Source organism: Gekko japonicus, unplaced genomic scaffold (genome assembly GCF_001447785.1).
Source record: "Gekko japonicus isolate JY-2015 unplaced genomic scaffold, Gekko_japonicus_V1.1 scaffold469, whole genome shotgun sequence".
NCBI classification, from domain to species: Eukaryota; Metazoa; Chordata; class Lepidosauria; order Squamata; family Gekkonidae; genus Gekko; species Gekko japonicus.
In genome coordinates, this window is record NW_015173138.1 from 708,059 (window position 1) to 734,626 (window position 26,568).

Here is a 26,568-nt window from a genome sequence, read left to right on the forward strand (position 1 = left end):
ACTCTCAGATACTAGTGCAACACTCTTAACCACCACACTACCCTGTCTCTACACCACATTCACATTCTGGTTTGCCTTAATAAACACTAGTTTAATTACCCTCACTCTCTCTCTCCTGCCTCCCTGGCAGAGGTGCGGCTGGTATCCCAGCTTGCATTGTGATGAGGGTGATGCTGGGAAACAACCTGTGATGTCTGCATTCATACCTCACGCAAAACCATAGTTTAGACTAACTGGTTAGTAAACCACCTTCGAACCGTGGTTTCAGATCCCGGTTGATAGAAGCTAGCTAACCATCATTTGTAGAGTACTTTTATTCAGACAACCGCAATAACTGGAATTAATTAGTTAAACCTTGGTTTTTGTATGATGTCTGAATTGAAGTCGTGCTTTAAAAAACATTTTTAATCGTATGGGTTGTCTGCAAAAAATAACCTAGATCCCATGTGTAAAGTGATTATTATGTTAGGAGTATTTAAAGCCTGTCAAGTCAAAATGTGTAAAGGAATCTTGAGCTTTAAAGCCTTGCGGTTCAAAACCAGGATCCAAAGGCATCTTGTAAGTTGGTCCAGGTGTCCAAGGGGGGCACTGGCCTCTGGTTTTGTTCCACCTGTTCTTCTCATGGCAAGCCATTTTTTTTTTAAACTAAAGCACTGGTGAGGACTGAGCTGGGAAACCAGGGCCCAAATTCCTTATTGTGTGTGAAGCTCACCAGGTCTTTTTAAACCAGTGACTGTCTCTCATGCTGAGTCTACACTGCATCGATGGGTGATGTCCTGTGTACACCACCTTAAGTTCCATGATGGAAAAAGGTGGGATATAAATTTAATAAATGGGTTGGATACACATTAAATTGGCAGTTCTGCCAATTCCCCCTTCCTTCTGCTGACTCCTTTGATGTCATTCTTCTGGGTTTTATGTTCCCAGGAGTGAGATTTCCTGGAGTTCAGTAGGATGCGGAGAGGGGAAAGCATGGAAAATTCCATTCTGCTAATGGAATATTTAGACTGGATCCAACAAAATATCTCTTAGCCTATGCTATTTTACAGTGCTGATGTGAGATCAAAAGATTGGGAGCATGAACATGTATACTGCCCTGACCTTGGTGGAACAGCTGGCTATAAATGTACTGTACCGATGCACACCTTCCTTGTGTTTCCCTTCCCAGTGGAACAGCTGGCTATAAATGTACTGTAATGGTAATTTTAAATTCCATGCACAGATGCACACCTTCCTTGTGTTTCCCTTCCCAAAGCAGGGAGGAGTTGTCCTCTTTTGCACATGTAGATCTTTTTGATAAGATCCAGCCCACTATGGCATATGTAGGTATGTGCCATTAAGTTACAGCTAACATATGGTGACCCCAGCAAGGCAAGGGAGAAGCAGAGGTGGTTTGCCATTGCCTTCCTCTGCAGAGTCTTCCTTGGTGGTCTCCCTTCCAAGTACTGACCCAAGTACTGACCCAATGGTATGGTACACCATATCATTCCATATTCCCAATATGAGGGGGTCATCTTTTTTAAGAAGGTGGAAAAAACAGAATCCTTGCTATCAAACATGCAAGTTCTTGAGGTCACATCAACTACTTCTTTAAGACTCTTCTAATCCAAAGATCTGCCTACCTACCATATGCAATGCTGGGTTCAGATGTTCGGGGAACCTCTGCATCATATCCCCCAGTCAGTGTGCCATACCGCTGGCTCCTTGATCTCTGCTCCTTTTGCAGACAAGGGCCAAAAAATGTTGATGACTGCTATTGCTTGCTTCTGCTGTTGCCTCACTAGGCTAACAAGTGACACTGGCTGCACAATGTAGTGTTATGAACAGTCTTGGAGGGTGCCCAGCCCTTCCACAGAGAGCCCAGTCATGCTGCTGCCAACCGGATGAGCAGGGCATGCAACAATGGCTGCTGTTAAAGTAGAGAGACCCCAGTGCAAGTGTCCACTCAGCCATGAGGCTTACTGGATGACCTTGGGATAGTCACTGACTGTCAGTCCGCCTTATCTCACTGATTTTTGTGAAGATAAAGTTGAAGAAGTGTAGCAATAAAGGTTTCCAAGGGCTTCTTGGAGGAAAGGCAGGATAAAAATGTAGATCGACGGGAGGTGAGATGTTTTGTGTTAGACGCATCAGTAATTTCTTCTGCATATATAAATATATTGTTATATGTATTGTATGTATTGTTATATATTGTTATATGTCTACTGCAATATAAATATATTGTTATCTCTTCCAGGTAACCCTCCAGTATTGCTTCTGCCTGATAATGTCCGCATTCGGAGGTATAATATGTCATCAGAGCAATACTCTGACTATATTGATGATGAGGAGCACATCCAGGCTATAGACTATGACTGGGACCCTGAGGGTATAGGCCTCAGTGAGTATATTTATGGCTTTAATCTTTTACCTACTAGTAAGTTTCTTATATTAACAATCCTGATTGCGTAGATGAGTTCCTCGTATGTATTCAACCTCCTGTTCCTCATCTTGTATGTTTACTGGCGTTTGGTGTCAAATGGACATCAAGATAGATTTCAGTCCACGAGGCTAGTTATCTAGAAATACTGCTGCTATAGATTAAGTCTGTGGTATTGAGATTGTCATAATCTCTTACCTTCAGTTCCCTGTTTATAAAATGGGTATAATTAGTGTCTAACCTCAGAGGGCAATCATGAGAGTGAGATTGTAAATCACTTCACAGCTCAAGAGAGAAATATTAGTCTTCTTAGCTATCCTTGTTATTAGATTTTCCTTTTGAGACAGAAGATGTTGTAGGATATAGAGGCAGCTTCCTTGTGACTTTTTCCTCACGTTCCTTTGGTAAGGTCTGGGTGGATAAGTTGTCCAGCAAGCACCAATGATGTGGTTGCTGCCCCTAGACGTTTGTGGTCCCATAGAGACTAAATGTAGCACAGTGTGGAATTGTACCACTATCCCATCCACAAGGTTCTTTCATCTGAGATTATTACTGGGGCAGAATGACAGGAAGCTACACAGAAGCAATTCCCATGACCTGCGTTGAGCCATTGGGAAACCTGCTACTGATGGCAACCAAGCTCCATTTCTGTTTGCACAAAAGAGGAGATTCCTCCTCCTTGCTGAAGCTTGCCTGCCATGTTGTTAGGGAGGGTCCCCTGAACCTCAGCAGTGACATTTTCTGGGTCTGCTGTGGTGGCTGCTGTACCATCCAAGCGTACAACCCAGTCCATTATATGCACCATTGCCACACCTTCACCCTTAGAATGCTGTGCTAATAAACACATCAGCAGTACTAAAGGATTTAAATGGATAGTGTTGAATGTATGAATATACATGAAGCGGCCATACTGAATTAGACCATTAGTTTATCAAGGTTGGTATTGTCTACTCAGGTAGTGGTCTTTCATGTCAACTAGTGCCACATCCTTTTTCTTTTTTTTTTTAAACTGGAGATATCGTGGATTGAACCTGGGACCTTCTGCATGCCAAGCAGATGCTCTACAACTTGGTCGCAGCCCCTTATCTTAATTTTTGTACTTAAGCCTCTTTTAGCAGCTTACTCTATCCTGCCAGCATTACGGTAAAGCTCTTCACAACCCTAGTGATTCTACAGAACACAGTATTTCGTATTAAGCTATCAAGTCTTTGGCCATTATGGGATTTTCTGTCATTAAAGATGCCTAGGTTTGATACTCATTAAAGGTTTCAGCAAGAGGAGAATGGTATTAGATTCTCTGGAAGTAAAGCGTTTGACTGACTTGGGGCTTTGGCAGGCCAAGAGCTGGCCAAGCAAATAATGAATGTTCTAATGACAGCATAATTGTTGTTTCATTGTCTTCTACTGATGTAATATCATTTTCCTTTATTATATTCACGCGCCGTATCATGTCTAATATGCTATGCTCATTCAGATTTTGGTAATCCTAGTCACATACGGGCATATATGAACATAAGAAGAGCCTTGCTGGATCAGACCAGTAATCCATCTAGTCCAGCATCCTATCTCACACAGTGGTTAGCCAGTTCCCTTGGATGGCCAACAACAGGATATAGAGACCGAGACCTTACCCTGATGTTGCCTTCTGGCTCTGGGATTCAGAGACTTAGTGCCTCTGAATGCAGAGGTTCCCCTCAGTCATTGATAGACTCCATGAATCTGTCTAATTCCCTTTTAAAGCTTTATATTCTTATGGCCATCACTACATCCTCTGGCAGCAAATTCCACATTTTAATCACTTTCTGTGTAAAGTAGTATTTCCTTTTGTCCTCCCTGAACCAGTAGCCCGTCAGCGTCATTGGATGCCCTCAAGTTCTAGTATTTTGGGAGAGGCAGAAAAATTTCCTTTTGTCAACTCTCTCCACACCATGCATAATTTTACAAACCTCTATCATGTCTACTCTTAGTTGTCTCTTTTCTAAACGGGAAAGTCCCAGACGCTTCAACCTTTCCTCATAGGGAAGGTGCTCCAACCCTCTAATCATCTTGGTTGCCCTCCTCTGTACACCTGAAGCTAGTGAAGGGCGGGGTATAAATCCAATCTCTTCTTCTTCTTCTCTTCTACCGTATACTGAATCAGACCATTGGTCCACTGAAGTCAGTACTGTCTACTCAGACTGGCAGTGACTCTCCAGGGTCTCAGGGTGAGGTCTTTCACATCACCTACTACCTCATCTTTTAAAGTGGAGATGCTGGGAATTGAACCTAGGACTTTCTGCATGCCAAGCAGATACTCTACCACTGAGTCACAGCCCCACCCCTAAAATATCGGTCATTAGATGTCTCCTCATATTGATTGTATGCTTATTAGACTGTGCTTATTAGACATCTCTTTATATGAACTGTTACTTACTTCCGCTGTTTAATCTACTTTGAGTCTCAGTGAGAAAGGTGAACTATAACTATGGTGATGATGATGATGATGATGATGATGATGATGATGATGATGATGATGATGATGATGATGATGATGATGATGATGATGATGATGAAAATAATCTCTTAACGTCCTGCAGGTATTGTATACTACAGCATTATGGGACGTGGTGCAGAGTTTGGTTCCATCAAACGTGCCTATATCCCCACATTTGAAAGTGGTGGGAATAATCCTGTGAAAGAAGTTGATCTAAATCTGAAATATTTGGTCAGTCCGGTTGGTTTAGCGGTGGACTGGGTTGGAAGGTAAGCACAAAGGCTAGATAAAAAATGTTCAGGAGATCTTAGTCATCTTTGAATGCAGTAAAAACTTGACAAATATTGGGGAACTCTTTTTAGCCCCAAGTTCTGTTGCTCACATAAGACATATGTGTAGGTTCATACAGGAGAATTCAATCTTTGCGTTACCCTGACCACACTATGTGTAGAACTTTCTAAGTAATAACCATGAAATTCACAAGGTAGCCTTGGGCCAGTCATTTTCTCTCAGCCTAACCTGCCTCATGGGGGGAGGCAGTTAAAGGATAAAGCTGAGGGGGTACCATGTACACCACATTGAGCTACAAGCAGACAGCCAGTGGAAAGCTTTTAAAACTGCTGTGAAGTGATCCCTGAAACATGTTCTTGCTAGCTACCCAGCCACCACACTTTGAACCAGTTGAATTGCAGTTGGTGAACCAGCCAAAGCTGGTTTAAGGTAGGGGTGTGCAAAAAACCCCGCAAACAGTTATTTCTGATTTGGGTCTATTGGACCCAAAAAATACCAGTATTCCTGAATATTCATGAATACCAGTATCAGTATTGTATTGGTATTCAGGTAAATATTCAGGAATCTGAATTTATTCAGCTCCATTATACCCTATGGCAACCGTCCCCATAGGATATAATGGAGAATTTAACTCGCCGAGTTGTGCCACAGCGGCGGCACGACTAGGCAAGTTCAGAAAGCATTTAAAGGGCATGGCTATTTTGGTAGTCGAATCAGATTGTCTAATCTGTATTTGGCTGAATAAATACCTGAAAAATACCAATAAGGTATTTTTCAGGTATTTATTCAGCTCAGTATATACCAAGCACACACCCCTAGTTAAAGGTACTATATGCTACAGGGGAGATTTGCACCTATATCTGTAGCCTTAGAGCCAAAAGCACCCGAAACAATGCACTTGCTCCTTGAGGGGGAGTTCAAACCCTGCCCCCTCCAGAACAAGTAGACACTCCAAACCTTGCTTGGCCCAACTGCACTTCTGTTTTATCCGGATTAAACTTCAGTTTATTGGCTGTCAAGCAGTCCACTATCAACTCTATAGACAGTGGTAAAGGATGTTTACTGTCTCATCTGAGTCATCTGAAAAAAGAAGGAATAGATCTGAATGACATCTGTATATTGACCAAATCTCCAGATCCCTTGTCCCAGCCCTTTTCTGTAGTTGTTTAACAGCATGGGGTGTGGAATGAAGCCCTGTGAGAGCTTGTATTTTAAATACCATAGGGTCAAGCACTTGTCTCTTGTCACCACATTATGGCACCAGAACACCAGGTAGGAGTGGAACCAATGGAATACAGTGCTCCCACTTCCCCTCTTAGCTAACCAGTCCATAAGGATACCATAAGTGATTGCATCAAAAGCCACTGAGAAGGCCAGAAGAATTAAGGAGGACTCATTTGCCCCTGTCTTTTTCCCAACCAAAAAAACAGCCTAACAAGACTAGGGCTGAAAGCAGACAGAAATGGGTCTAGATAATCAGTTACGTCTAAAAAAAAGCCAGGAGTTGTGTGATCCCCACTGACTCAAGCACCTTGCTGAAGACAGGGATATTTGCTACTGGCTGAGAGTTATTTAAATCTTCAGGGTTTAAGGAGGGCTTCTTAAGGAAAGGGACTTGCACCCATCTCTTTTGAGATGGCTGGCAAAACTCTCTCCTTCAGTGAAGCATTTACTACTATGGTAACCTAGCCAGGCATTCGCGTCCAGCTGTACACCAAGATGGGTAAGGGTCAAAAATAGAAGTGGTAGAATGATCTTTGTAACACATTCAGGTTATTTTGTATTATCTATGATTGCTTTTATTTGACTGCTGGATATTTAAAGACAAAAAGACTTTCTTGTACTCCGATGGGTGATTATATAGATTGCTAATTATTTGATTGCATCTAAACTAGGCATCTTTACTGGACTGATGCTGGAACGAATCGGATAGAGGTGGCAAAGCTTGATGGGAGGTACAGGAAGTGGCTCGTGTACTCTCTTCTGGACCAACCAGCAGCTATTGCTGTCAACCCTAAACTTGGGTAAGCACTTTGGAGCCTGGAGGAGTTAATTTGAATAAGAACCAAAACAAAATGCCACAATATTCCTCTTATGGCAAATACAACCCTAGTTTTTGTAGATGAACAGCTGTCAAATATTCACTTGTGTGCTCTGGCAAGTTAAAGATTTGTTCTAATGGGTCATCTATACGTGGGTTAACGGAATTTGAAGGCCATTAAACAACAATAAATTGTCATTACCAGTTAATAGAGCAGAGCGAACTGTTGTCACAAGAGTGCTATTAGCTGCTGGAGTGCAAGTCTGGGAACAGGCATCAGTGAAATGAAACAGGTTGTCCCACTTACTTTGTTGACCTTTATGTTAGTATGGCCATAACCACAACTGAGCAGCCAATAGGATGGGGTTGCTAGTTTCTTGAATAACCACATTTCAATTTTATATTATAGACTACCTATATATTAGGGAGCTGGTTTGTGTAATGGTTAGAGCAGGGGTGTTGAACTCATTTGTTATGAGGGCCGGATCTGACATAAATGAGACCTTATTGGGCCAGGCCATGTGTGTCATAAAATGTAACGCCAGGTAGCGGAGATATAAACTTTATAAAGGACACAAACACAAAGGGTTTTTTTTACATTAGCACTCTTGCAATATTTTGTTTATTTAACAGTGTCTGATAACTGACACCTCTTGCTCTGAATTATTGCATCAAAATGTCTGTGCTGTTGCAATCTTGAGTATGCTGTTCAGGTGTGTATCTGTAAGCTGCAAACCTACAATGATACAGCAGCAGCAGCAGAACTGGAAGAAGAAGGAGAAGACAGCCAGTTCCACTGTGGGCCTGATAGAAGCCCTCCGGGGGTCTGATCCGGCCCCCAGTCTGCATGTTTGATATCCCTGGGTTAGACCTTCTTACTAGAATTGGGGAAACTCGGATTTAAATCCCTACCCAGCCATGAAACTTTGACAGTTTTAGCCTGAGCTGTTTTATGTGATGTTTTATCTGATTATGTTGTACACCACCCTGAGCCTGGACCTACTGGGGAGGGCAGCTAATAAATTAATTAATCAAATAAATAATAAACTTACTGGATAACCTTGGGCCAATGGCTGTCTCTCAGCCTAAACTGTCTCACAGGGTTCTCGTACAAAGGAAGATGGAGGAAGAAGAGAACCATTTATGCGACCTTGGGCTTGGAGTAGGGGCAGGATAGCAGCTTATGTATTTATTTGTTTAAATATTAGAGTCCCACTTTTCTCCTCTGGGGACCCAAAGCAGCTTGTATGTGTGTTACAAACTCTCAAGTCACTTCCAATTTAGTATGGCGACCCAGTGAATGAATGACCTCCAGAACAACCTGTCTTTCGCAACCTTGCTCAGGTCTTGCAGACTGAAAGCTGTGGCTTCCTTTATTGGGTCAATCTGTGTCCTGTTGGGTCAAAAGTGACTTAGAGCAATACAAAAAAAAACAATATAAATAAAGCAATAAACAAAGAAATCAACTGTATTTCGGTCTTGGCCAGCATTTGCAAGTACAAGCCCTAAGCTAAGGGCTGAGAGCCAAAAGGCGCTTTGGTTTGTGGCCAAACGTGCACGGCCTCTGGTCACACCTAGGTCCCTGACCTTTATTTTAGGCACATCATAATCTTTCAGCCTAATTTATCTCACAAAATTATAAATGAGACAAGGAAGGCTGTAGAAATTACCAAGAAAATTGGCCAGAAAATGCTGCAGATAGCTCGAGCACATACTGTAAAATATAGAATGGATTGTGCAAAGTTGCATGGATTAATTAGGAGAGGTTGAGGGATTATCTCAGATGATCTGAGATAAAAAAGAAATATCCCAGTGAGTGAGAACGTGATCAGTAAGGAATTGCCAAATGCTTACCAACCTGACTCTCTCGTGGTGGATATTTTGCTTCTATAGTGAGTGTATGGTTTGGTGTCCTGTATGACTGCTGGTTCTGCTCTCTTTAGGCTAATGTACTGGACGGACTGGGGAAGACTACCAAAAATTGAGAGTGCCTGGATGGATGGGCAACAAAGGCAAACCTTGGTCTCCCAGGACCTTGGCTGGCCAACTGGCCTTTCTATCGATTATTTGAACAATGACAGAATATACTGGAGTGATGTGAAGGAAAACCTAATTGAATCTATGAAATCTGATGGGACTGACAGGAAGATTGTTGTGCAAGGAGGTATGAAACTAAATGTGGACTAAAGACATTTCCCCCAAGATTCCCAGGGGTCTGTTCATACTGTGGTAGCGGATATTTTGTTAAAGACCACAGTGAGGGACGAGGCTTGTCATATGGCACTCAGATTCAGTAAATGCATACACAGCTGGGCAAGTAGTGCAGAACTTGTGTTGTGCATGAGCCAAAGTGATGTTTTCTTTCCATTTTTGTGGCAAAGCCTGAAAACTTTTTGAAAACGTAACTTTGGGTTAGGGTAGAAAATGTCCACAAATCTTTGGGACTTAGTTTCCAAAGTGATTATTAATAACCATTAATTCAGTTGTATAGAACAGGGATATCAAACTCATTTGTTACGAGAGCCACTTTGGGGCTATGTGTGGCTTAAAACATAATGCTAGGTACCGGAGATAGAAACTGTATAAAGGACAGCAGCTGGTAAGCACCAAGTTGGTGTATTCCCACTGCAAGGCCCCCTGGGCTGGGAGGGGGGTGCAGAGGAAAACCCACCTAGGCAGACTGGAGAGGCAGCAGTGCAGCACTGGGCAGACGCTCCCACAATGCTTTGCTGCAGACAAGGTTGTTCTTCTGTGCTGAAGCCACAATGGAGTTGCTCCACCCACTCTCCCCCCAGCACTTCCTCCCTTGCACCAGTTGGTCTCGGTCCGCATAAGAGCCCTGGGCAGGCTGGTTCTGGTCCCCTGATACAGAAAAGCATGGCGAGAACTGTTTGGAGAGCAAGCGTTCGCTCCTTGGTGTGGCTACCCATTTTTGCTATTTTGTTTCACTGAAAAGTAAGCAGCCCGTATAGTCTCGACGTCTTTGAAGGCCATCTCTACTGGATGTCTAAGGAAAGAGGAGAAGTCTGGAAAGAAGACAAATTTGGGAAGGGAGAAAAAGTCAAAGTCCTGACTATCAACCCTTGGCTGACTCAAGTCCGCATCTATCACCAACACAGATGCAACCAGTCAGGTAATGGGCCAGGCCTGGACGGTGTGTTACCACTGAATCCTTGGCACCCAGAAACAAGGAACAATGTCCTCAAAGACCAACAAGGTTTTCAGAGCATGAGCTTTCGAGAGACAAAGCTCCCTTCTGACCTGCGGGCCAGTGTTCCCTCTAAGCTGAGTTAGTGTGAGCCAGCTCACAATTTTTTAGCCTCTGGCTCACACATTTTTGTCTTGGCTCAGGAAGGATGGGGCTCCAGATCAAACTGACTTATGCAACAGCCAAATCGATCGCTCACAACTTTCATGCCAGGAGCTCACAAGGTAGAATTTTTGCTCACAGGACTCCACAGCTTAGAGGGAACATTGCCCACGGCTACCTTCTTAAACTAATAGTTTACTGTTGAGCACTGATTTTAATTGTAATGATTATTTATTGGTTTTAAATTGTTTTATGTGTGGCGTTTGCCTCTTATGTTAGCCGCCCTGAGCCCATGTGGAAGAGCGGGATATAAATCTAATAAATAAACAAATAAATAAATAATGTCCTCTAAGCCATTAGTGACAGCTTCCTAAGGAACAGATCTCTCCGTGAATGAGACCGGTGTTTCTGCATGCGGTGGCACTGGAACTGGACCTGGCTGCATCCATTTAAACATTTCAGCAGTCTTAATGAACAGAGACCCATCCTCGCCCCCACTCCTTTGGAACTTACTCATAAATTATGATTTCCATCATCCCCTGTTTCTTTGTGCTTTTGATAATATCAAGGCAGACTTATGCAGCGTTTGCTGGTCAGTCTCCACACCCACCTGGATGTTGTCCGGGTTAAAGGGAGTCAGAAGACTAATTAATCTTCTGATCTTCTCTTGCATGGGTCACTGAAGCCCTGCTTATCAGAAAGAAGTGGGCGCAGGCTGTAAATGAGCCCTGCCTGGCAGCTTTCTGCCCTTGATGTGTAGAGGCTCGAAGAAGCATAATAATTATCCTCCATCACTCAGTCACCATGTTGCTGGAAGTCCCTTTTCTTTGTGCTTTTGGACGTTGTTTTGCCTGTGTTCCCTCCAGAAACAACAAGAGAACGTCCAGCATTAACTTTTACAATACCCAGAGCGGCTTACATTGTTCTCCTCTCTGCCATTTTCTTCTCATAGCAATCCTGTGAGGTAGGCTAGGCTGAGATTGTATGACTGGCCCAAGATCACCCTGGCAAGCTTCCGTGGTAGAGTGGGGATTCAACCCTGGGTCTCCTAGACCCTAGCCTGACATTCTAATACTGGCTCTCAGTAAAATGAAAATGAAAGCGAGGCAAATTGAAGCCACTGACAATGACAACATATAGAAGCAAAATGGACTACAGTAGGTCATCCCTGTCTTGGACACAGTGGGTTGGATCACGTGATTCCCAGTAAGCTGGATCCTGCCACTCTTTTCTGCTAAGTCCTTGTTCAAGACACTTTTTCTCCAGAATGACTCTTTCTGACAAAGAAGATTTTCCACTGATGGAGGGAAAAGACATTCTTTTTTAAAGGAGATCTTTTCTCTTTTGGAGAAAAACTTAATGGAAGGGAGTCATAGGATCCTACTTTTCAGAGGAGTCAGCTCACCCCATTTAGCAAAAACTTAATGGAAGGGAGTCATGGGATCCTACCCATTGCCTTTCAGAGGAGTCAGCTCACCCCATTTAGCTGCAGAATGTCCGACATTATGTAATCGTAGGATGGGCTTGCATGGGTGGATTGTTTAAATGTTTCAATGGTTTTATGTTCACTGCCTTGTGGACCTTGATTGGGTGGAAAGGCAGCATAAAAATGTTTTAAATAAAACAAATACAGTTGTTGTCATAAGCTATATCCAGCTGATTCTCCCGTTTCCTTTACCTCGTTTTGTTTTACAGTGGCCAGTCCTTGCAAAGATGTCTGCAGTCACCTCTGCTTGTTGAGACCTGGGGGATACTCCTGCGCTTGCCCTCAAGGGGCTCGTTTTGTAGAAGGAAGCTCAACGGACTGTGATGCAGGTAAAGGAGACTATTAAGCCTTATTTCTTTGCAGAAGCCATTGAATACGTTCCTTGAAAGGCTAAATGGGGATTTCCCCCCAGGTGGAATATAGCATACCCCACTTGGCGAGGAGCTTACATGTGGTGTGTTCATTCTGGGCAGGGCTTGTGGGCTTTCCCTTTTAGGCTGGAAGAAAACAAAACCTTCTTTGCTCTGACTTAAAGAGGAAATGGCACTCTGGCTGCAGGCAGAGCCTCTGCATGAAAACTGTGTCTGCAGGCAGTCCGGAATGGGCAGGGGAGTGGAGCTCAGCACCACCTTCAAAGCTCTGTCCCTCCTCCCTTTCATCTCTTCAGTGGACTCTTGGAGGGGCAGCTCTGCCAATCACGTCAGCCCCAGGGTTGGGCCTGCAGGAAGGACAGGTCCTGGCACCGGTGACTCATTCTGCAGGGCCCTGGGGCCTTCTTTCCCTCCCTCTTCCCTGCTTGCCTCAAAGGGCCATGTACTCATGAAGCTGCCTTATACTGAAACAGACCACTGGTCCATCACAGTCAGTATTGTCTACTCAGACTGGTAGTGTCTTTCCAGGGTCTTGAATGGAAGTCCTGGAGATGCCAGGTATTGAACTTGGGACCTCCTGCTTGCCAAGCAGATGCTCCACCACTGAGACCTGCCCCGTCCCTGGGTTGTCCTGGGGCTCTTGCTCATCCCTCCAGGCATGCCTGGTCTTTCCTGCCATGCCTCCAACTGGTGCAGCTGCTACTGAGGGCCCCCCTCCTGGGGCTTCCTGGCGGGCTGCCCTGGTTCCTATCTTGGCCCTGTCACAGTCCCTCCAGGCATTGCTGCATCTCCGCTAGGGCTGTCCCCGGGGGATTCTCCTCCATAGGCTGCTGGGGTGCTTCCCGTGGCTCCCAGTCAGCCCATCTCACTTTTCACACTGGCCCTGGTGTTGCCTTGTTGACCAGGTGTTGCTCCTGAAGCAAGTAAGTGTGGGGCCAGAAGCTCTAAACAGGGTGCTAGGACAGCTATCTATATATGTGTGGCCCCCATCTGTAGATATCTGAATCTGTGGATTGGGGCCATGCCAGTGCTGAACAGATGAATTTTTTTTTGCAAACTTGGGGGGGGGGGCTCCCAGGTTTTCAGAAAGATCTTGAGATCTTTAAAAGAAATACATCGGGGGGGGGATGTTTAAATCCCCACCAAATAAAAAAGCACCACACATGCACAGACAAGGCACTTATCGTTATACTATAGCTTCAGCAACTGGGATCCACTCCAGGCCAGGTGGGTCATTGGGAGCGTCTCCGGGTCCGGCCGCAGCAGATGCCAGGAGCTGCTCTGGGCCTGACTGCAGCAACTGTGGCTGCTGGGAGCCACTCTGAGCCCAGCCACCAGGAGCTGATTGGAGCTCAGGGCAGCTCCCAGACAATGTGGCCACTGCAGCCAGCCTCAGAGGCAGGTGGTGTGTCCCCGAGCTGCACTGAACTTGGTGTGTGTGTGGGGGGGGATGGGATCCCAACCCCCTTTGAGTCTCGCAGGCCCCCCATGTTCTTAATATTTGCCTATATGGGTGAGGATTACTGAGATTGATTTCTCAGGTGAGAATATGAACTGAGACTGGACTAGTATAAAGCTCTCTTCAGCTATAGCTTTTGGCATACTGCCCTTATTCCTAATTACCGTGTGTTAAAAACAAACAAAAATCGTTGAAGATAATCCACACGTATTCCCATTGAACCTGCAGTTGTGTACAGCAAACTACACTGAGATGGGATTGTTCCTGAGCCTAGTTGAAAATATAGTTTCCCACGCTAATCAAAAACTGTGAGGTGTCATAAAGTCCTGTCTTAAATGCCTATGGTTTCACTTCAGCAAACATACAGCATTTAACCTGGGGTATCTCCTATATGTCTTATAAAAGATTGATTGCTGAGAATTTCCCTGTAGAGCTGAAATCTTTATGGATTGTTCCAAACTTATGTAATGACCAAAATTTTAATTGGATTAAAGCTCATATTTAAAAGAGAAGAGCAAATTATAGCCCCCCAAATCACTGGAATTAAGTGTGACAGGTTTAGATGGAGGCCTCCTGCTCTGAATAGATGTGTCTATTTGTATGAATGCAGCTGGGATAATTTACTTCCATTCAGAGGCTCCTGGCACACAATAGAGCACGTAAGGGACCACATGCATTCCCAGAGCCTGCAAAGAGCTGCTAGTGGCAAATCAGTCACCAGGTGTTCCACATCTCCCATGTCATTGTACCTGTGGTCAATGTACCACATGCAGATCTGGGTAGAAGGACTTTGCTAGGTCATCAGCTTCCATGGTAATTAAAACAATTTTGCTGTATTATCTTTAGATGGATAGAATATCAGCTCCTGGGCCCTGATCCAATTCTTGATGTGTTCGATTGAATTCAGTAAGCCAAATGAGGAAACGCTTACATAAACACAACAAATGTATCCATCAGGTTTGGCAGGGAACCAACGGGGTAAAAGTAGCTTAGATCTCTTATTGGCACTCTCTCTCTCTCAAGGTAGTAGGTGGGGCTTGAAGTAGAAATATTGGCGGTACCATTTCCCCCCACTTTCTTACTGGTACTCTACACCAACCCGTACTGTATTACCTTTACCGTGGGAACTGAGTAAGCATTGCACTCCTATCTGCCGTATATGCAAGATCTCCCTTCTTGTTCATGGCCAAAAGCCATTATTGTCATAAATTTGATCTAAGAATAAATAGATATTGACCTAAGAATAAAGTTTGATCTACGGATAAATAGACATTGTTAAGTGCTTTTCAGGATACATACGGAGTGTAATTGACACACACATGACTTCTCATTTTTATAGCTATTGAGCCCCCTCCTACAATGCCACCAGCATGCAGATGTATGTATGGCGGAACATGCTATATTGATGAAGATGGACTCCCTAAATGCAAGTAAGTCTATGTGGAAAATCTCAGAGGGTTGTCAAGTTTGGTAACAAACAGGATTTTTGTTCCTCACAGTGTCACGGTAGGCTGCAATCCAAAGAAGACACAAGGTTCATAAACACTGGGAATTTTTTGCTGACTTGTTTTCTCACTTCCAAGCTGGCAACCTGTTTTTAAGAATGAACCCAGGCTTGTCTCTTTTGTTATGGAAAACATTGCAGAAGAGATCCCAGCTGCATGCATGGTCCCTTGATCCAGCTTGTGTAGCTTTTCTGGATCGCAGTTTTATAACTTGTCAGAGCTCTCTCAGCCCCACCTACTTCACAGGGTGTCTGTTGTGGGGAGGGGAAGGGAAAGGAGTTTGTAAGCTACTCTGAGACTCCAAATGAAGGGTGTGGTATAAATCCAATCTCTTCTCTTCTTCTTCTGATCAAGTCAGACCTTATTTCTTGAGAGATACTTTCAATGTTACAATTATGTGATGTAGTATGTCATCCTGATGTCTAGAAACCTCACATGGGAACCAGTAAATGAGAATAACTGAGGTGGATCCAAACATACTCCAAGTATCTTTCCTCCAGTCTTCCTCTGTTGGAGGAAGAGCCACATAAATTGGAGGAAGTTTCGTTAGGCTGGAAGAAAACTTCAATTTTTGCTCAGTTGAGTGTTAAGATTAGAGGTAGGGTCCATCCCACTGTCTCCAAGATAGACTTGGCTTGGTAGCTTGGGAAACTGGACCTGGGTAAAATGGTTGGCCATTATCAGAGAGAGAATGTTAAGGAAGTCGCCAGGTTTCAGTTATCGCTGACCAGAAGTCACTCTGACGAGATGTATCCATAGTTGCCCTATGCCATGTCTGAAGTCAGATGGAGGGATAAATCATATGTCTGAATTCTCCTTGAATGTTCAAAACTAACATGTGATGGGAATGTTCTTGGGTAGGTTTCCCGCTCATATAATTCATGTTGGATAGGCATAGCGCACATCAGGGGATGGGGGGCATTCAAACATTCAGTCCCCCACATTTTGAAGTGATGCAAACCACCCAACCACATTGGCCTTCTGCTCACCTGTTGCAGCTCCAAATGTGTGTCGTGTTAAAGATCTGCTACCTGTCTAAAATGATGAAGTCATAGAGCAGCTCCCCAGTTGATGGCCAGGAGGCTGCCTAAACCTCAAAGAAAATACCTTATGATGAGTAACTGGAGAGGCTACAGGTGTTTAAAACAAAAGAAAAGCTGTTCAGAGGGCAGGTGACTCTGATTTTTGTTCAAAAGAAAAACCAAGGAATTTCAAAACCCCCCCCCCCCCCCCCAAAAAAAAACCACCCTCAAAAGCGCATTTTAATTCAGCTTAGCCTGTAGGGGCCACTAATGCTCCATTGAAACTAAACCTGTTCTCTTCTAATATTTAAAAACCGATGACTTTGTTTGTGACTCAGCGTTTCTGCATGCTCATTTCTCAGTAAATAGCAAGCAGACCCCCCCCCCCTTGTGCCTCTAGTGGAACATGTAATTACTAAGGAATGAGATTTTTAAAAAGTAGTGTCTTGTAGGTATTCTTTACAGAATGTAATGAATACAGCTATGTTTCTGCAGTCAGTGCCAGTCACGTATCTCCCTTCCATTCACAGATGCTCATATGGATACACTGGAAGTTACTGTGAAGTAGGATTGTCCAAAGGAGTACCTCCTGGAACCAGTAAGCTTCAAACCTACTTCTATACTGGACCATCAAACATGGGCCTTAAGGGCTGCACTAGAATTCAGTGCAGGGACATTATTGGAAAATCCAGCTGTAAAGTCCATCTTATTTGCTGACTCTTTTTTTCTTCTCCTGTTGCAGCAGTGGCCGTGTTGCTGATTGTCATTTTGATAATAATCATTGGAGCTCTAGCTGTTGGTGGCTTTTTAAATTACCGACGGACAGGTTCCCTCTTACCATCACTTCCCAAACTGCCGAGGTAGGTTTTGCATGGGTGATAACAGGCCTGAGAAAACATCTGTTTAGTTCCTGTTCTGTTCCCTTTTCTGCGTCTGAATTTATTTCGAAATGTCTTGCATGTCCTCTTGGTTGCAATAAAAAAAGTTTGTGGAGGGGGAGGGTTTGGTTGGTGGTGAGCTCCGCTAACAAGCAGCAACAAACCTATACCTGTTTTTAATTTTTGCTTTGTTTTCTCCAAGTGCCTTCAGTTTGTATTTAAAAATCAGAGGAAGGGTGAGAGTACATATTCTTCGTTCTGCTTTAAATTCACTGGAAGCATTCCTATTGGTAGCAGAGGATAGGAATCGCAATAATGGGTTTAAATTACAGGTAGAAAGGTACCGGCTAGATATTACAAGGGGGAAATTTAACAAAAGAAAAAATCATACATAAGTATAATAAAATAAAAAGAAGGGAGGCTTCTGATTTTCTCTACGACAAATATAGACTTGATTAAGTAATTTTCTCTTACTCAATACATGCATATAGTACAGAGCTCTCTTTTTTCTATTTTCTACGTTTCTTATTCCCAAAAAACACAGACCATCAAATCATTATTATCTGTTTCATGCAAAAAGTCTATAAGGGGTTTCCAATCAGTAATAAACAAACTAATTGTCTTTTCCATAACCAATGCAGTAAGTTTGGCCATCGTTGCAAGTTCCAATGTCGTTTCCAACCATTCTTCTATTGTAGGCATTGTCGGACTCTTCCATTTTTGTGCGTATAGTAGTCTTGCTGCCATAGTCATATAGAAAAACAAAGTTACTTAACTTTTTCCCAGCTCCTTGTCCATTAATCCCAAAATACTCTGATTTCAATTGTATATTAGTCTTTAAAATCTTCTGTTATCAGTAGCTGCATTTGTATCCAGGTGTGGGGTTTTTTTGCTTTCTTACATAGCCACTATATGATAAAAAAAGGTACCAGCAGCTGGATTTGGCATAGATAGAAAAACGCCGACCTGGCCCCATTTGTGCTCTGGGCTGCCACTGACAGGGAGGTATCCAGAATCATGCCCAGACTCTTCACCGTTGGTGCTGGTGTTAAAGGAACATTGTCCATAGTCGGGAGGTGGAGACCCGAAACAAGGTCTCCCTTCCCCAGCCAAAGGACCTCTGTCTTCGATGGATTTAATTTCAGCCGGCTCTGTTTTAGCCATCCAGCCACAGCTTCCAATCCCTTTGCCAGATTTTCTGAGGTGTCAGGCAGCTGGCCACCCATCAACAGGTATAGCAGGGTGTCATCAGCACTGGCGGCATCCCAGCTTGAAAATCTGCACCAGCTGGGCAAGGGGATGCAAATAATAGCATTGGGGAGAGAATAGCCCCTTGAGGGACACCACACACCAATGGGTGTAATAGAGAAATTCTCTCCCTTAGCGCCACCCTCTGTCCCTAACCTCAGAGAATGGAGACAAACCACTTCAAGGCTGCCCTCCTGTATCCCTTCACTGAGGGGTGACATGATTGAGGTTTATCGGAGACAAACCACTTCAAGGCTGCCCTCCCGTATCCCCATGCGTCAACAACTCATAGTTTACTGTGTCAAATGCTGCTGATAGATCGAGTAACAACAGCACCACTGACTCGCCTTTGTCCAGATGTCTGCGGAGGTCATGTGTGAGGGCAACTAAAGCCGTCTCCGTCTCATTAAGTTCTAGCCTTAAAGAGAATTTGTATAAGATGTTGTAACATTGGTATATGTCTCCAGAGAAACTGGCCAGAATGCATAATGGTACTTCTAGTCTATGTTGAAAATGTGAACAACGTGAAGGGACATTCCATCTTGCCCTGATCTAGCTACAGTAATCCACGCAAGGGTCTCCTGCAGACTAGATTACTGTAACTTGCTCTATATAGGGCTACCCTTGAGACTGACCCAGAATCTTCAACTGGTCGAGAACGCAGTGGCACGGGTCTTTACAGAAACCCCTGTTAGAGCCTATATCCAACCAGTTCTCCACCAGCTGCACTGGCTCCAGATTGAGTAGTGGATCAAGTTCAAGGTGTTGGTTTTAACCTTCAAGGCCCTTCATGGTCTGGGACCATTATATCTTCAGGACCGCCTCTCCTGGCATACTCCCCAGAGAGCACCACGCTCTTAACAACACACGGATGGTCTCGGGGCTGAAGAATACCCACCTGGCCTCAATGAGAGCTAGTCTTTTCGGCTCGATGGAACGCACTTCCAAGTGAGATCCGGGCCCTGCAGGACCTGGTTCACTTCTCAGGGCCTGTAAAACGGAGTTGTACCACCAAGCATATGGCTGAGGCCAAGAGAATTCTTTTATACAGCTCTGCCTGCCTCTTCCCCCTTTTTTCTTCCCCTGGGACAGTGGTAGCACCATCATATACCATCTAATTAATTGTAAGTATTTGAACTGGTTAAATTTGTATGTTTTTAATTGCATTTTAACTGTCTACTATATGTTGTGATCCACTCTGAGCCCCATGATAGTGGGGGAGAGCGGAATAGAAACTGAATAAGTAAATAAAATGTAAATTTCAATCCCTTTAACCACAGTTTTCCTACTACTCCATTTATATATCATATCCAAAATTTTTAGCCCGTTTTATCGTTCCGTCTTTCCCTTTTCCTTCCTCAGTCTCAAATTTCAACAAGAATTTATACATTTTGAGCAAATGGTGAGCTCTGCCTCGTTTGCAGCCTTCAAGCAGTGGCTGGACGAACTCTTGTCAGGGTCCGGGATGCTCTAGGCTGATCCTGCATTGAGCAGGGATTGGATTACATGGCCTGTATGGCCCCTCCCAACTCTATAATTCCAACAGCCATTCAGATCACTATGAGTTTTTACAGTTGATTGCGGTGGGATTCAGATTGTACCTGAAGACCTGGTGGATGCAGAAGGCCTCTGTATCCATAGTAGATGACAGTCCTTTGAGAGGTCTTTATGAAAACAGACTGTGCCGGTCGGCTTTCACTCAAATTGATCATTCCGAAAAGCAAATAAAATGCTATTTACTAAGTTACGCACCCCAGTACCAATCCCTGTTTGTCCAGAATTGCTACACAAGAGGACTTTCACATATACTTCAGTGGACAAAGAAATATATACACCTCCGGTGGGGAGGGCGGAATATAAATCAAACAAATAAATGAATGAATAAATACACAGAGCTGCGTTCTCCACTGAAGAGTGCCCCAAGGAGCGCTTTGTGCCTCTGTATACCCTGCGTGTACATGTGGCATGGTCCATTGCATCTGAAGCAGCTATGTGTGTCTGTTTTATGGTGTGTAGTCAGCTGTTTGCCATAACGTACGTTCAGTGGAACCCTTTGCATACTGCAGACTGTGTATTGCATGTACATGAGAGACACAGCTGCATATACCTGTTTCATAGCTGCCTCCCATATGTACATGCAGGGGAACAGTATCGCTGCTGGTGTGTTTTTCACAGATTCCATAAAATTCACTGTATCGATTAATCATGATTTTCTCAGTCATATTTGACTACTAATAGGGATACTGAAATGTTGTCACATTCTGTCAGTGAAAATTCCTGAATACTTATTTCTAAAGAAATAATTCAGCAATCTATTTCTGTATACTTCAAAGAAATGTTATCCCCTTGCCCCCAAATAAGAATTGAACAAGTGTTTAGAAAGGTATCTTCTATTGAGCCATCTATTGTTGGTGAAAAAAATATTCTTGTTTTCAAAGTTTAAGCAGTCTTGTGAAAACCACGGAAAATGGCAATGGGGTAACGTTCCGATCGGGAGCTGATGGGACCACGAACGTCAGTGTGTCTGGTTTTGGAGCCGAATCTGCCATTGACAGAGCAATGCAAATGGTGAGGGTTTTCCTCCAATGAAGTGCCTTGGTTTTTGTTTTTGTTTTTTTAAAGATATATGCAATGAGGAACATTTTAGATTTTAAAAATATATAATGTGCACTTTTAAAATGATCATCATCCACTTGGAACTTCTTTTCTGCTGGCCCAGGGTGCATGTGAGAGATCAGCTGGGGAGCATGTGACACATCAGAAATGTTGCAGAGGTGTCTTAAAAAATGGGTCAGCAGTTTCTCTAAACATGCTGTTCTTAGGAGGTATTCAAGAATATTAACTTGGTTTCAAATCTTTGGAATCTATATGAGGGTTTTCATATTCTAATATACATTACCACGTTATACATTTTCTTGATCTTCTTGTTCCCTCCCATGCCTGCTTCTCCACACGCAAATAGAATTAGTATCTTGACGCAGTGAAGACTGTATGTTTCTAGCAATCCTGTGCTAGCTGCCCTTCTTCCTTGGGGGGGGGGGAATAAATTGAGGTCAATTTCTATTTTCCTTCAAATCAGGTATGAAGAAGAAGAAGAAGAAGAGATTGGATTTATACCCCACCCTTCACTTGGAGTCTCAGAGCGGTTTACAAACTCCCTTCCCTTTCCCTCCCCACAACAGACACCCTGTGAGGTGGGTGGGGCTGAGAGAACTCTGACACAAACTGCTCTTTCAGGAACAGCTGTGCCAGAGCTTGTGACTGACCCAAGGTCACATCAGCAGGTGCAAGTGGAGGAGTGGGGAATCAAACCCGGTTCTCCCAGATTAGAGTTCGCACACTTAACCACTACACCAAACTGGCTCTTGGAACTTGGTCTCAGTAGTGACGCGTCCCATTCCTGATTTGAAGGAAAATAGAAATTGATCTCAATTTCACGGATTCCATAAAATTCACCGTATCAATTAATCATGATTTTCTCAGCCATATTTGGCTACTAATAGGGATATTTAAATGTCGTCACATTCTGTCAGTGAAAATTCCTGAATACTTTTTCTAAAGAAATAATTCTATTTTGGTGTGGAGAACCTGGGATGGGAACAAAAAGATCAAGAAAATGTGTATTGTGGTAATGTAGTGACCAAGTCTGTTCCGTACCATTTTTACTTTCACACCCAGAGGAAGATGGCTTCAAAAACTTGCTGGTTTTGGAGCTTCACCTTAACAAATGTCACTGCTTCAGATTTATTTCAGCTTTCCTTAGTTGGGATTTTTGTAGCATTCACCTCCGTTGGTAATCGGTTTGGAGAAACATCTTGCCTAGCCACCTGTCAGTTATCCTGTTGACCTAGAGAAGAACAGGATTCTTTTAAAACAGCAAATTTTCCACAATGAAAAATGAACAAATCCTATGTAATTAAAGGATTATTTTGAAGAAACACCAGTGAGCCACCCGTATTGGTATTTTGGTTATTTCTTCATTACAAAGTTCTTTGATTTATAGGAACTTGTCGTCTTGTGTGTGGTGTTTGTCACTGACTAATAGAGACAGGTTCATTTTTACCCCCCATTCTGAAATGATATATGGAGTATAACTCTACATGTACATACTTGAAAGCACCTCCTGAATTTGATGATCTCGCGCACAGTTCTCTCTCTGCATATAACTTGGGATGCCATAATGGTTGCCAAGTTCCTTGCTGGGATGAATATGTGCCTGTGGAGTAAATTGTTGTGTTTTGAAGAGAAAGGGTTTATCACTCTCACTTGAGCATTAGCATTGTAAAACCGTCTTCTCCTGAGTAAGATCACTGGCCTGCCAAGGTCAATATAGCCGGCTCTGACTGGTCGCTGCTCTCCAAGATCCCCCGTAGAGGTCTTTCACATCACCCACTATGTTATCCTTTGAACTGGAGATGCTAAGGATTGAACCTAAGACCTTCTGCATGCAAAGAAGATGCTTTACTAAGACAAATTTTCTTCCTCACTACTACCAAGCCACAACCTGGTCACATATAACATTTATGGTTTGCTTTAAGGAGTGATATGCCTTAAGGTGGATGGGAGCTAACATTTCACTATTATTCATAGAATGAAAACTTTGCTACGGAAACCGGGAAGCAGCCAATCACATTTGAAAACCCAATGTATACAACAAAAGACAGTGGCGAGGTGGACATGAATGTCACCCCTCCTACACAAGTAAGGGAGAAAAGTGAAACCTGTCTTTCTTCTCATGCTGAACTGTTCTGTTTGACCTAGTTATCACTAAACTCCTGCCTTTTCTTCTAACCGCTGCTGTAGTCTTCTCAAACCATCCATGGGAATAAGTTAAATCAAGTTTATTTGTCTTGGCTATAACCCATAACAAAATTCAGGATTATAAAAATTAACAACTTCAGTACGTAGAGATGCAAAACTGTGAGGCTTTTTCCTCTGGAGAAAAATCTGTTGGTGTTAAACGTGTAGTCTGTTGCATGGGTAGCTAGAAAATCCGGGAGAAACATTAACATCCCTATTTATTTATTTATTTATTTATTTATTATTCATTTAATTTCTATCCCGTCCTCCCTGCCGAGGCAGGCTCAGGGCGGCTCACATATAATATAACCTGTGCTGTTATTTGTTGAAACCATGCCAACTTTTCCACAATAGACTAATACATGTGCACCTCAAAGACCGTGAAAGAAACCTCTGCTTTGGATTCTCTTCAGTTGAACAAGAAAGCAAGTAGTGGCAGATATCAATGTTACCTCTTATACAAAAATGCAGAACACATGGTATGTTTTTATATCATGGCAACAGGTCACGGCTTCCGGCAGTGGAGAAAACGAGAACTTTGAGAATCCAGTCTATGCTACATCTGTATCCGCCAGCGTGCCCCAGCCTCCAGCAAGTACAGAAACGCCCCAGGTAACTGACTTCTGCTTTGTAGAATGTGCTGGAATCAAATGTTCATGGAGCTCTCAGAAGAAAAGTTCTGTGTCTCATGGTGCTCAGGCTCACAAATGCAAACATCTTCAGCAGTCTGGGGCATAATTTAGACAATGACTTGGATCCTGTAAAAAAATCACCACTGTTGGTAGCACAATTTGTCCACTTCCCTCATGCTGTTGTAGTCCAAAAAGACTCCTGAAGTACTGCTCCTGGAGGACAGTGCTCCCGCCCACCCCCGCCCCTGGGAATAGCGTGGGGAGGTTTAGGGGTCTATCATAGGAGGGGGGGGGATTGGTGAAATTTGCCTTCTTGCATGTGTGAAAATGACTGACAAAATCCAGCCAAGCCGGTACAAACTGTTAAACACAACTGAAACTTTATTTTTTCTTAAATAATAATTTTTGTTAATATTATAAATAATAGTAACATAGAACAGTAAAACGATATTGATATTGTAACAAACAAAACAACCAACAAACATATCATCAAACTGTGAAGAGTGATACTATGCAACAATGTTGTTAATAGAAAGGTGAACAGATTTCCCAGGTAAAGTACCTTCTTTTGCAGCAGTGTTAGATATTTAATAAAAAAAAGAGAACCATTTTTCCATAAAGTGTGACTGATAGGAAGAGCTTTCAGTAAGCAATAACTGGTCTAATATTTTATCCAAAACTATAAAGTCCCATATTTTCAAAAACCATTGCCTAACTGTGGGAGTCCTAACAAAGTCTTGGCTGTGGTCAATAGTACTGCAGTGAGTTCTTTTGGAAATTTTGGAATTTAGGTTATAGGTTTAGCAAAATAACTTTCAGGTTTCTTGGTATTGTGTAATTAGTAATATCCTTTAGGTATAAATCTCCATCTCTTTGACCTACCTCTCTGTCTTTATAGTATCTTCCACCATTTCTCGCTCCCTGAATTTCACCATTTTCTCCCTTTATCTTTTCCTTGTCCTCTTCTCTTGCTGCTCTCGGTGTCACAAGCAGCCTCTTTCTCTCTGTTCAACAAACGTCTCTCGTTCTCCTGTTTTCATCACCCTCCACCACTTTCTGACTTTCCAGTCACATCAGTTATGGGTTTCCATTCTATAAGTCATAGACACTAAATATTCTTAGTAGATACTACCTTACTTTTGTGTTCTGTGCATCAATTAACATATCACTGGCACTATTAGTATTAACTACAACAAGTAGTACTAACATTACTCTTAGTAGCAGCACCAGCAAAAGCAGTAGGAAGAGAGGGACCGAAACTGATATGCCATTCTGCCTAAAGTCTACCTAAGATGTGTTGTAGCCCCCGAGTTCTGTTATTTCAGCACAAAGTACACATGACACATGCCCGTGGGCGATCTATTAAATGACTCACACTTTTGCATGTTAATTAAATGTGGAATGCCTTCCCTACTTATATCTTGTCAAGGTGTGACTCTTTGCTCTTGTTAGATCTGGCCCTGGGCAAGCTCCATCACAAGAAGACTCACACCAAGCACTGATCAGGCAGTGGTCTTTGGTGGCAGAGCTTGCTAGCACAAATGTCAGCACCGCTAATTGAGTGCCGCTACACCACCAAGTTTCTGTATTTGCCAGAACCCTTCTAGCTCTCTCCTTAAGTTGATTGCCTGTCGCTGAGTCATCCCTGAGTCCAAAATAGTTACCAGTAAAATATTTCCCCTTAATTGTTTTCTTTTTCAGGAGACAAAGTGGAACTTCTTCAAAAGAAAACTGAAGCAAAGTACTAACTTTGAGAATCCCATCTATTCGGAGGTATAGCTGAGTTTCATGATAATCGTTTAAGGCCTGCTTAATGTTTTATGCTATTTTTATGCTCTGGCTGGGTTGGGGTTTGTTTTAGTGCTCTTTTACGATTTTATCATATGCTTTACTTTGTAAGCTCCCTCAAGAGCAGGTTCTCTGGAGAGACGACATATAAACGTTCTCAGTAATAAAGATGAAGAGGTGGTTGCTTGCCCTGTTAGAAGGTCCTACTGTTAAATCACCCTGACAATCCAGTGCCCTTTTGATCAGGCATTCCCTAAGTGCACATCTGGCTCCCCAAGCTGCAAGGGCCCTCCATGAGTGGTGAGATGCAACTCTATGCCTGCAAGAGTTGGTGTAGCATGCTGGCTAAGAGTTACCCAACCTGATCCAAGTTTTGCCTCTTTTAAGACTTTTCTAAGAGGCCTTAGATGCCCTACGAGGAAGATAATGACCCTCCCATTTTTTTCAGATGGAAAAGGAACACCGAGGAGATGCTGAGAACATTCCTCCTCCGTCTCCGTCACTGCCTCAGAAGATCATTCTCAGGAGAGACCAGCCGTTAGCCTACTCAGCAACCGAGGATTCGTTCAATGACACCGCCAATCTCGTCAAAGAGGACTCTGTTGTATAACCAGCTCACATAGGGAATAATTAGGAACACCCATTTGCACATATATTTTTGTAAACAGAAGGAAGAAACAGTTCACTTCTCTTTATAAAAGAAATATATTTAGTCTTTTCAGCTGGAGACCTCTGTCAGAACCATGCCTTGTTTGTTTGTTTGTTTTTTTACACATGCAATGCCAACTCCTATTTTTATGAGAAATTATCACGGTGTACTATATGTATATCTTTGCACTGACACT

At 43.1% G+C, this 26,568-nt stretch overlaps 1 protein-coding gene across 1 annotated transcript in view; it reads left to right on the forward strand.

The window, feature by feature from the left end:
- The window catches only part of LRP2 (LDL receptor related protein 2), a 241,739-nt gene extending 215,382 nt beyond the window's left edge, over positions 1–26,357 (forward strand). The window contains exons 66-79 of the mRNA XM_015422244.1: positions 2,237–2,380; positions 4,996–5,161; positions 7,079–7,207; positions 9,168–9,388; positions 10,181–10,357; positions 12,230–12,349; positions 15,190–15,280; positions 16,908–16,975; positions 17,120–17,237; positions 20,942–21,071; positions 23,094–23,204; positions 23,808–23,915; positions 25,637–25,708; positions 26,172–26,357. Of these exons, the coding sequence (XP_015277730.1) occupies positions 2,237–2,380; positions 4,996–5,161; positions 7,079–7,207; positions 9,168–9,388; positions 10,181–10,357; positions 12,230–12,349; positions 15,190–15,280; positions 16,908–16,975; positions 17,120–17,237; positions 20,942–21,071; positions 23,094–23,204; positions 23,808–23,915; positions 25,637–25,708; positions 26,172–26,333 (1,817 nt within the window). The 3' untranslated portion in view covers positions 26,334–26,357. The remainder of the gene's footprint in view (positions 1–2,236; positions 2,381–4,995; positions 5,162–7,078; positions 7,208–9,167; positions 9,389–10,180; positions 10,358–12,229; positions 12,350–15,189; positions 15,281–16,907; positions 16,976–17,119; positions 17,238–20,941; positions 21,072–23,093; positions 23,205–23,807; positions 23,916–25,636; positions 25,709–26,171) is intronic.
- Positions 26,358–26,568: the final 211 nt, after the last annotated feature.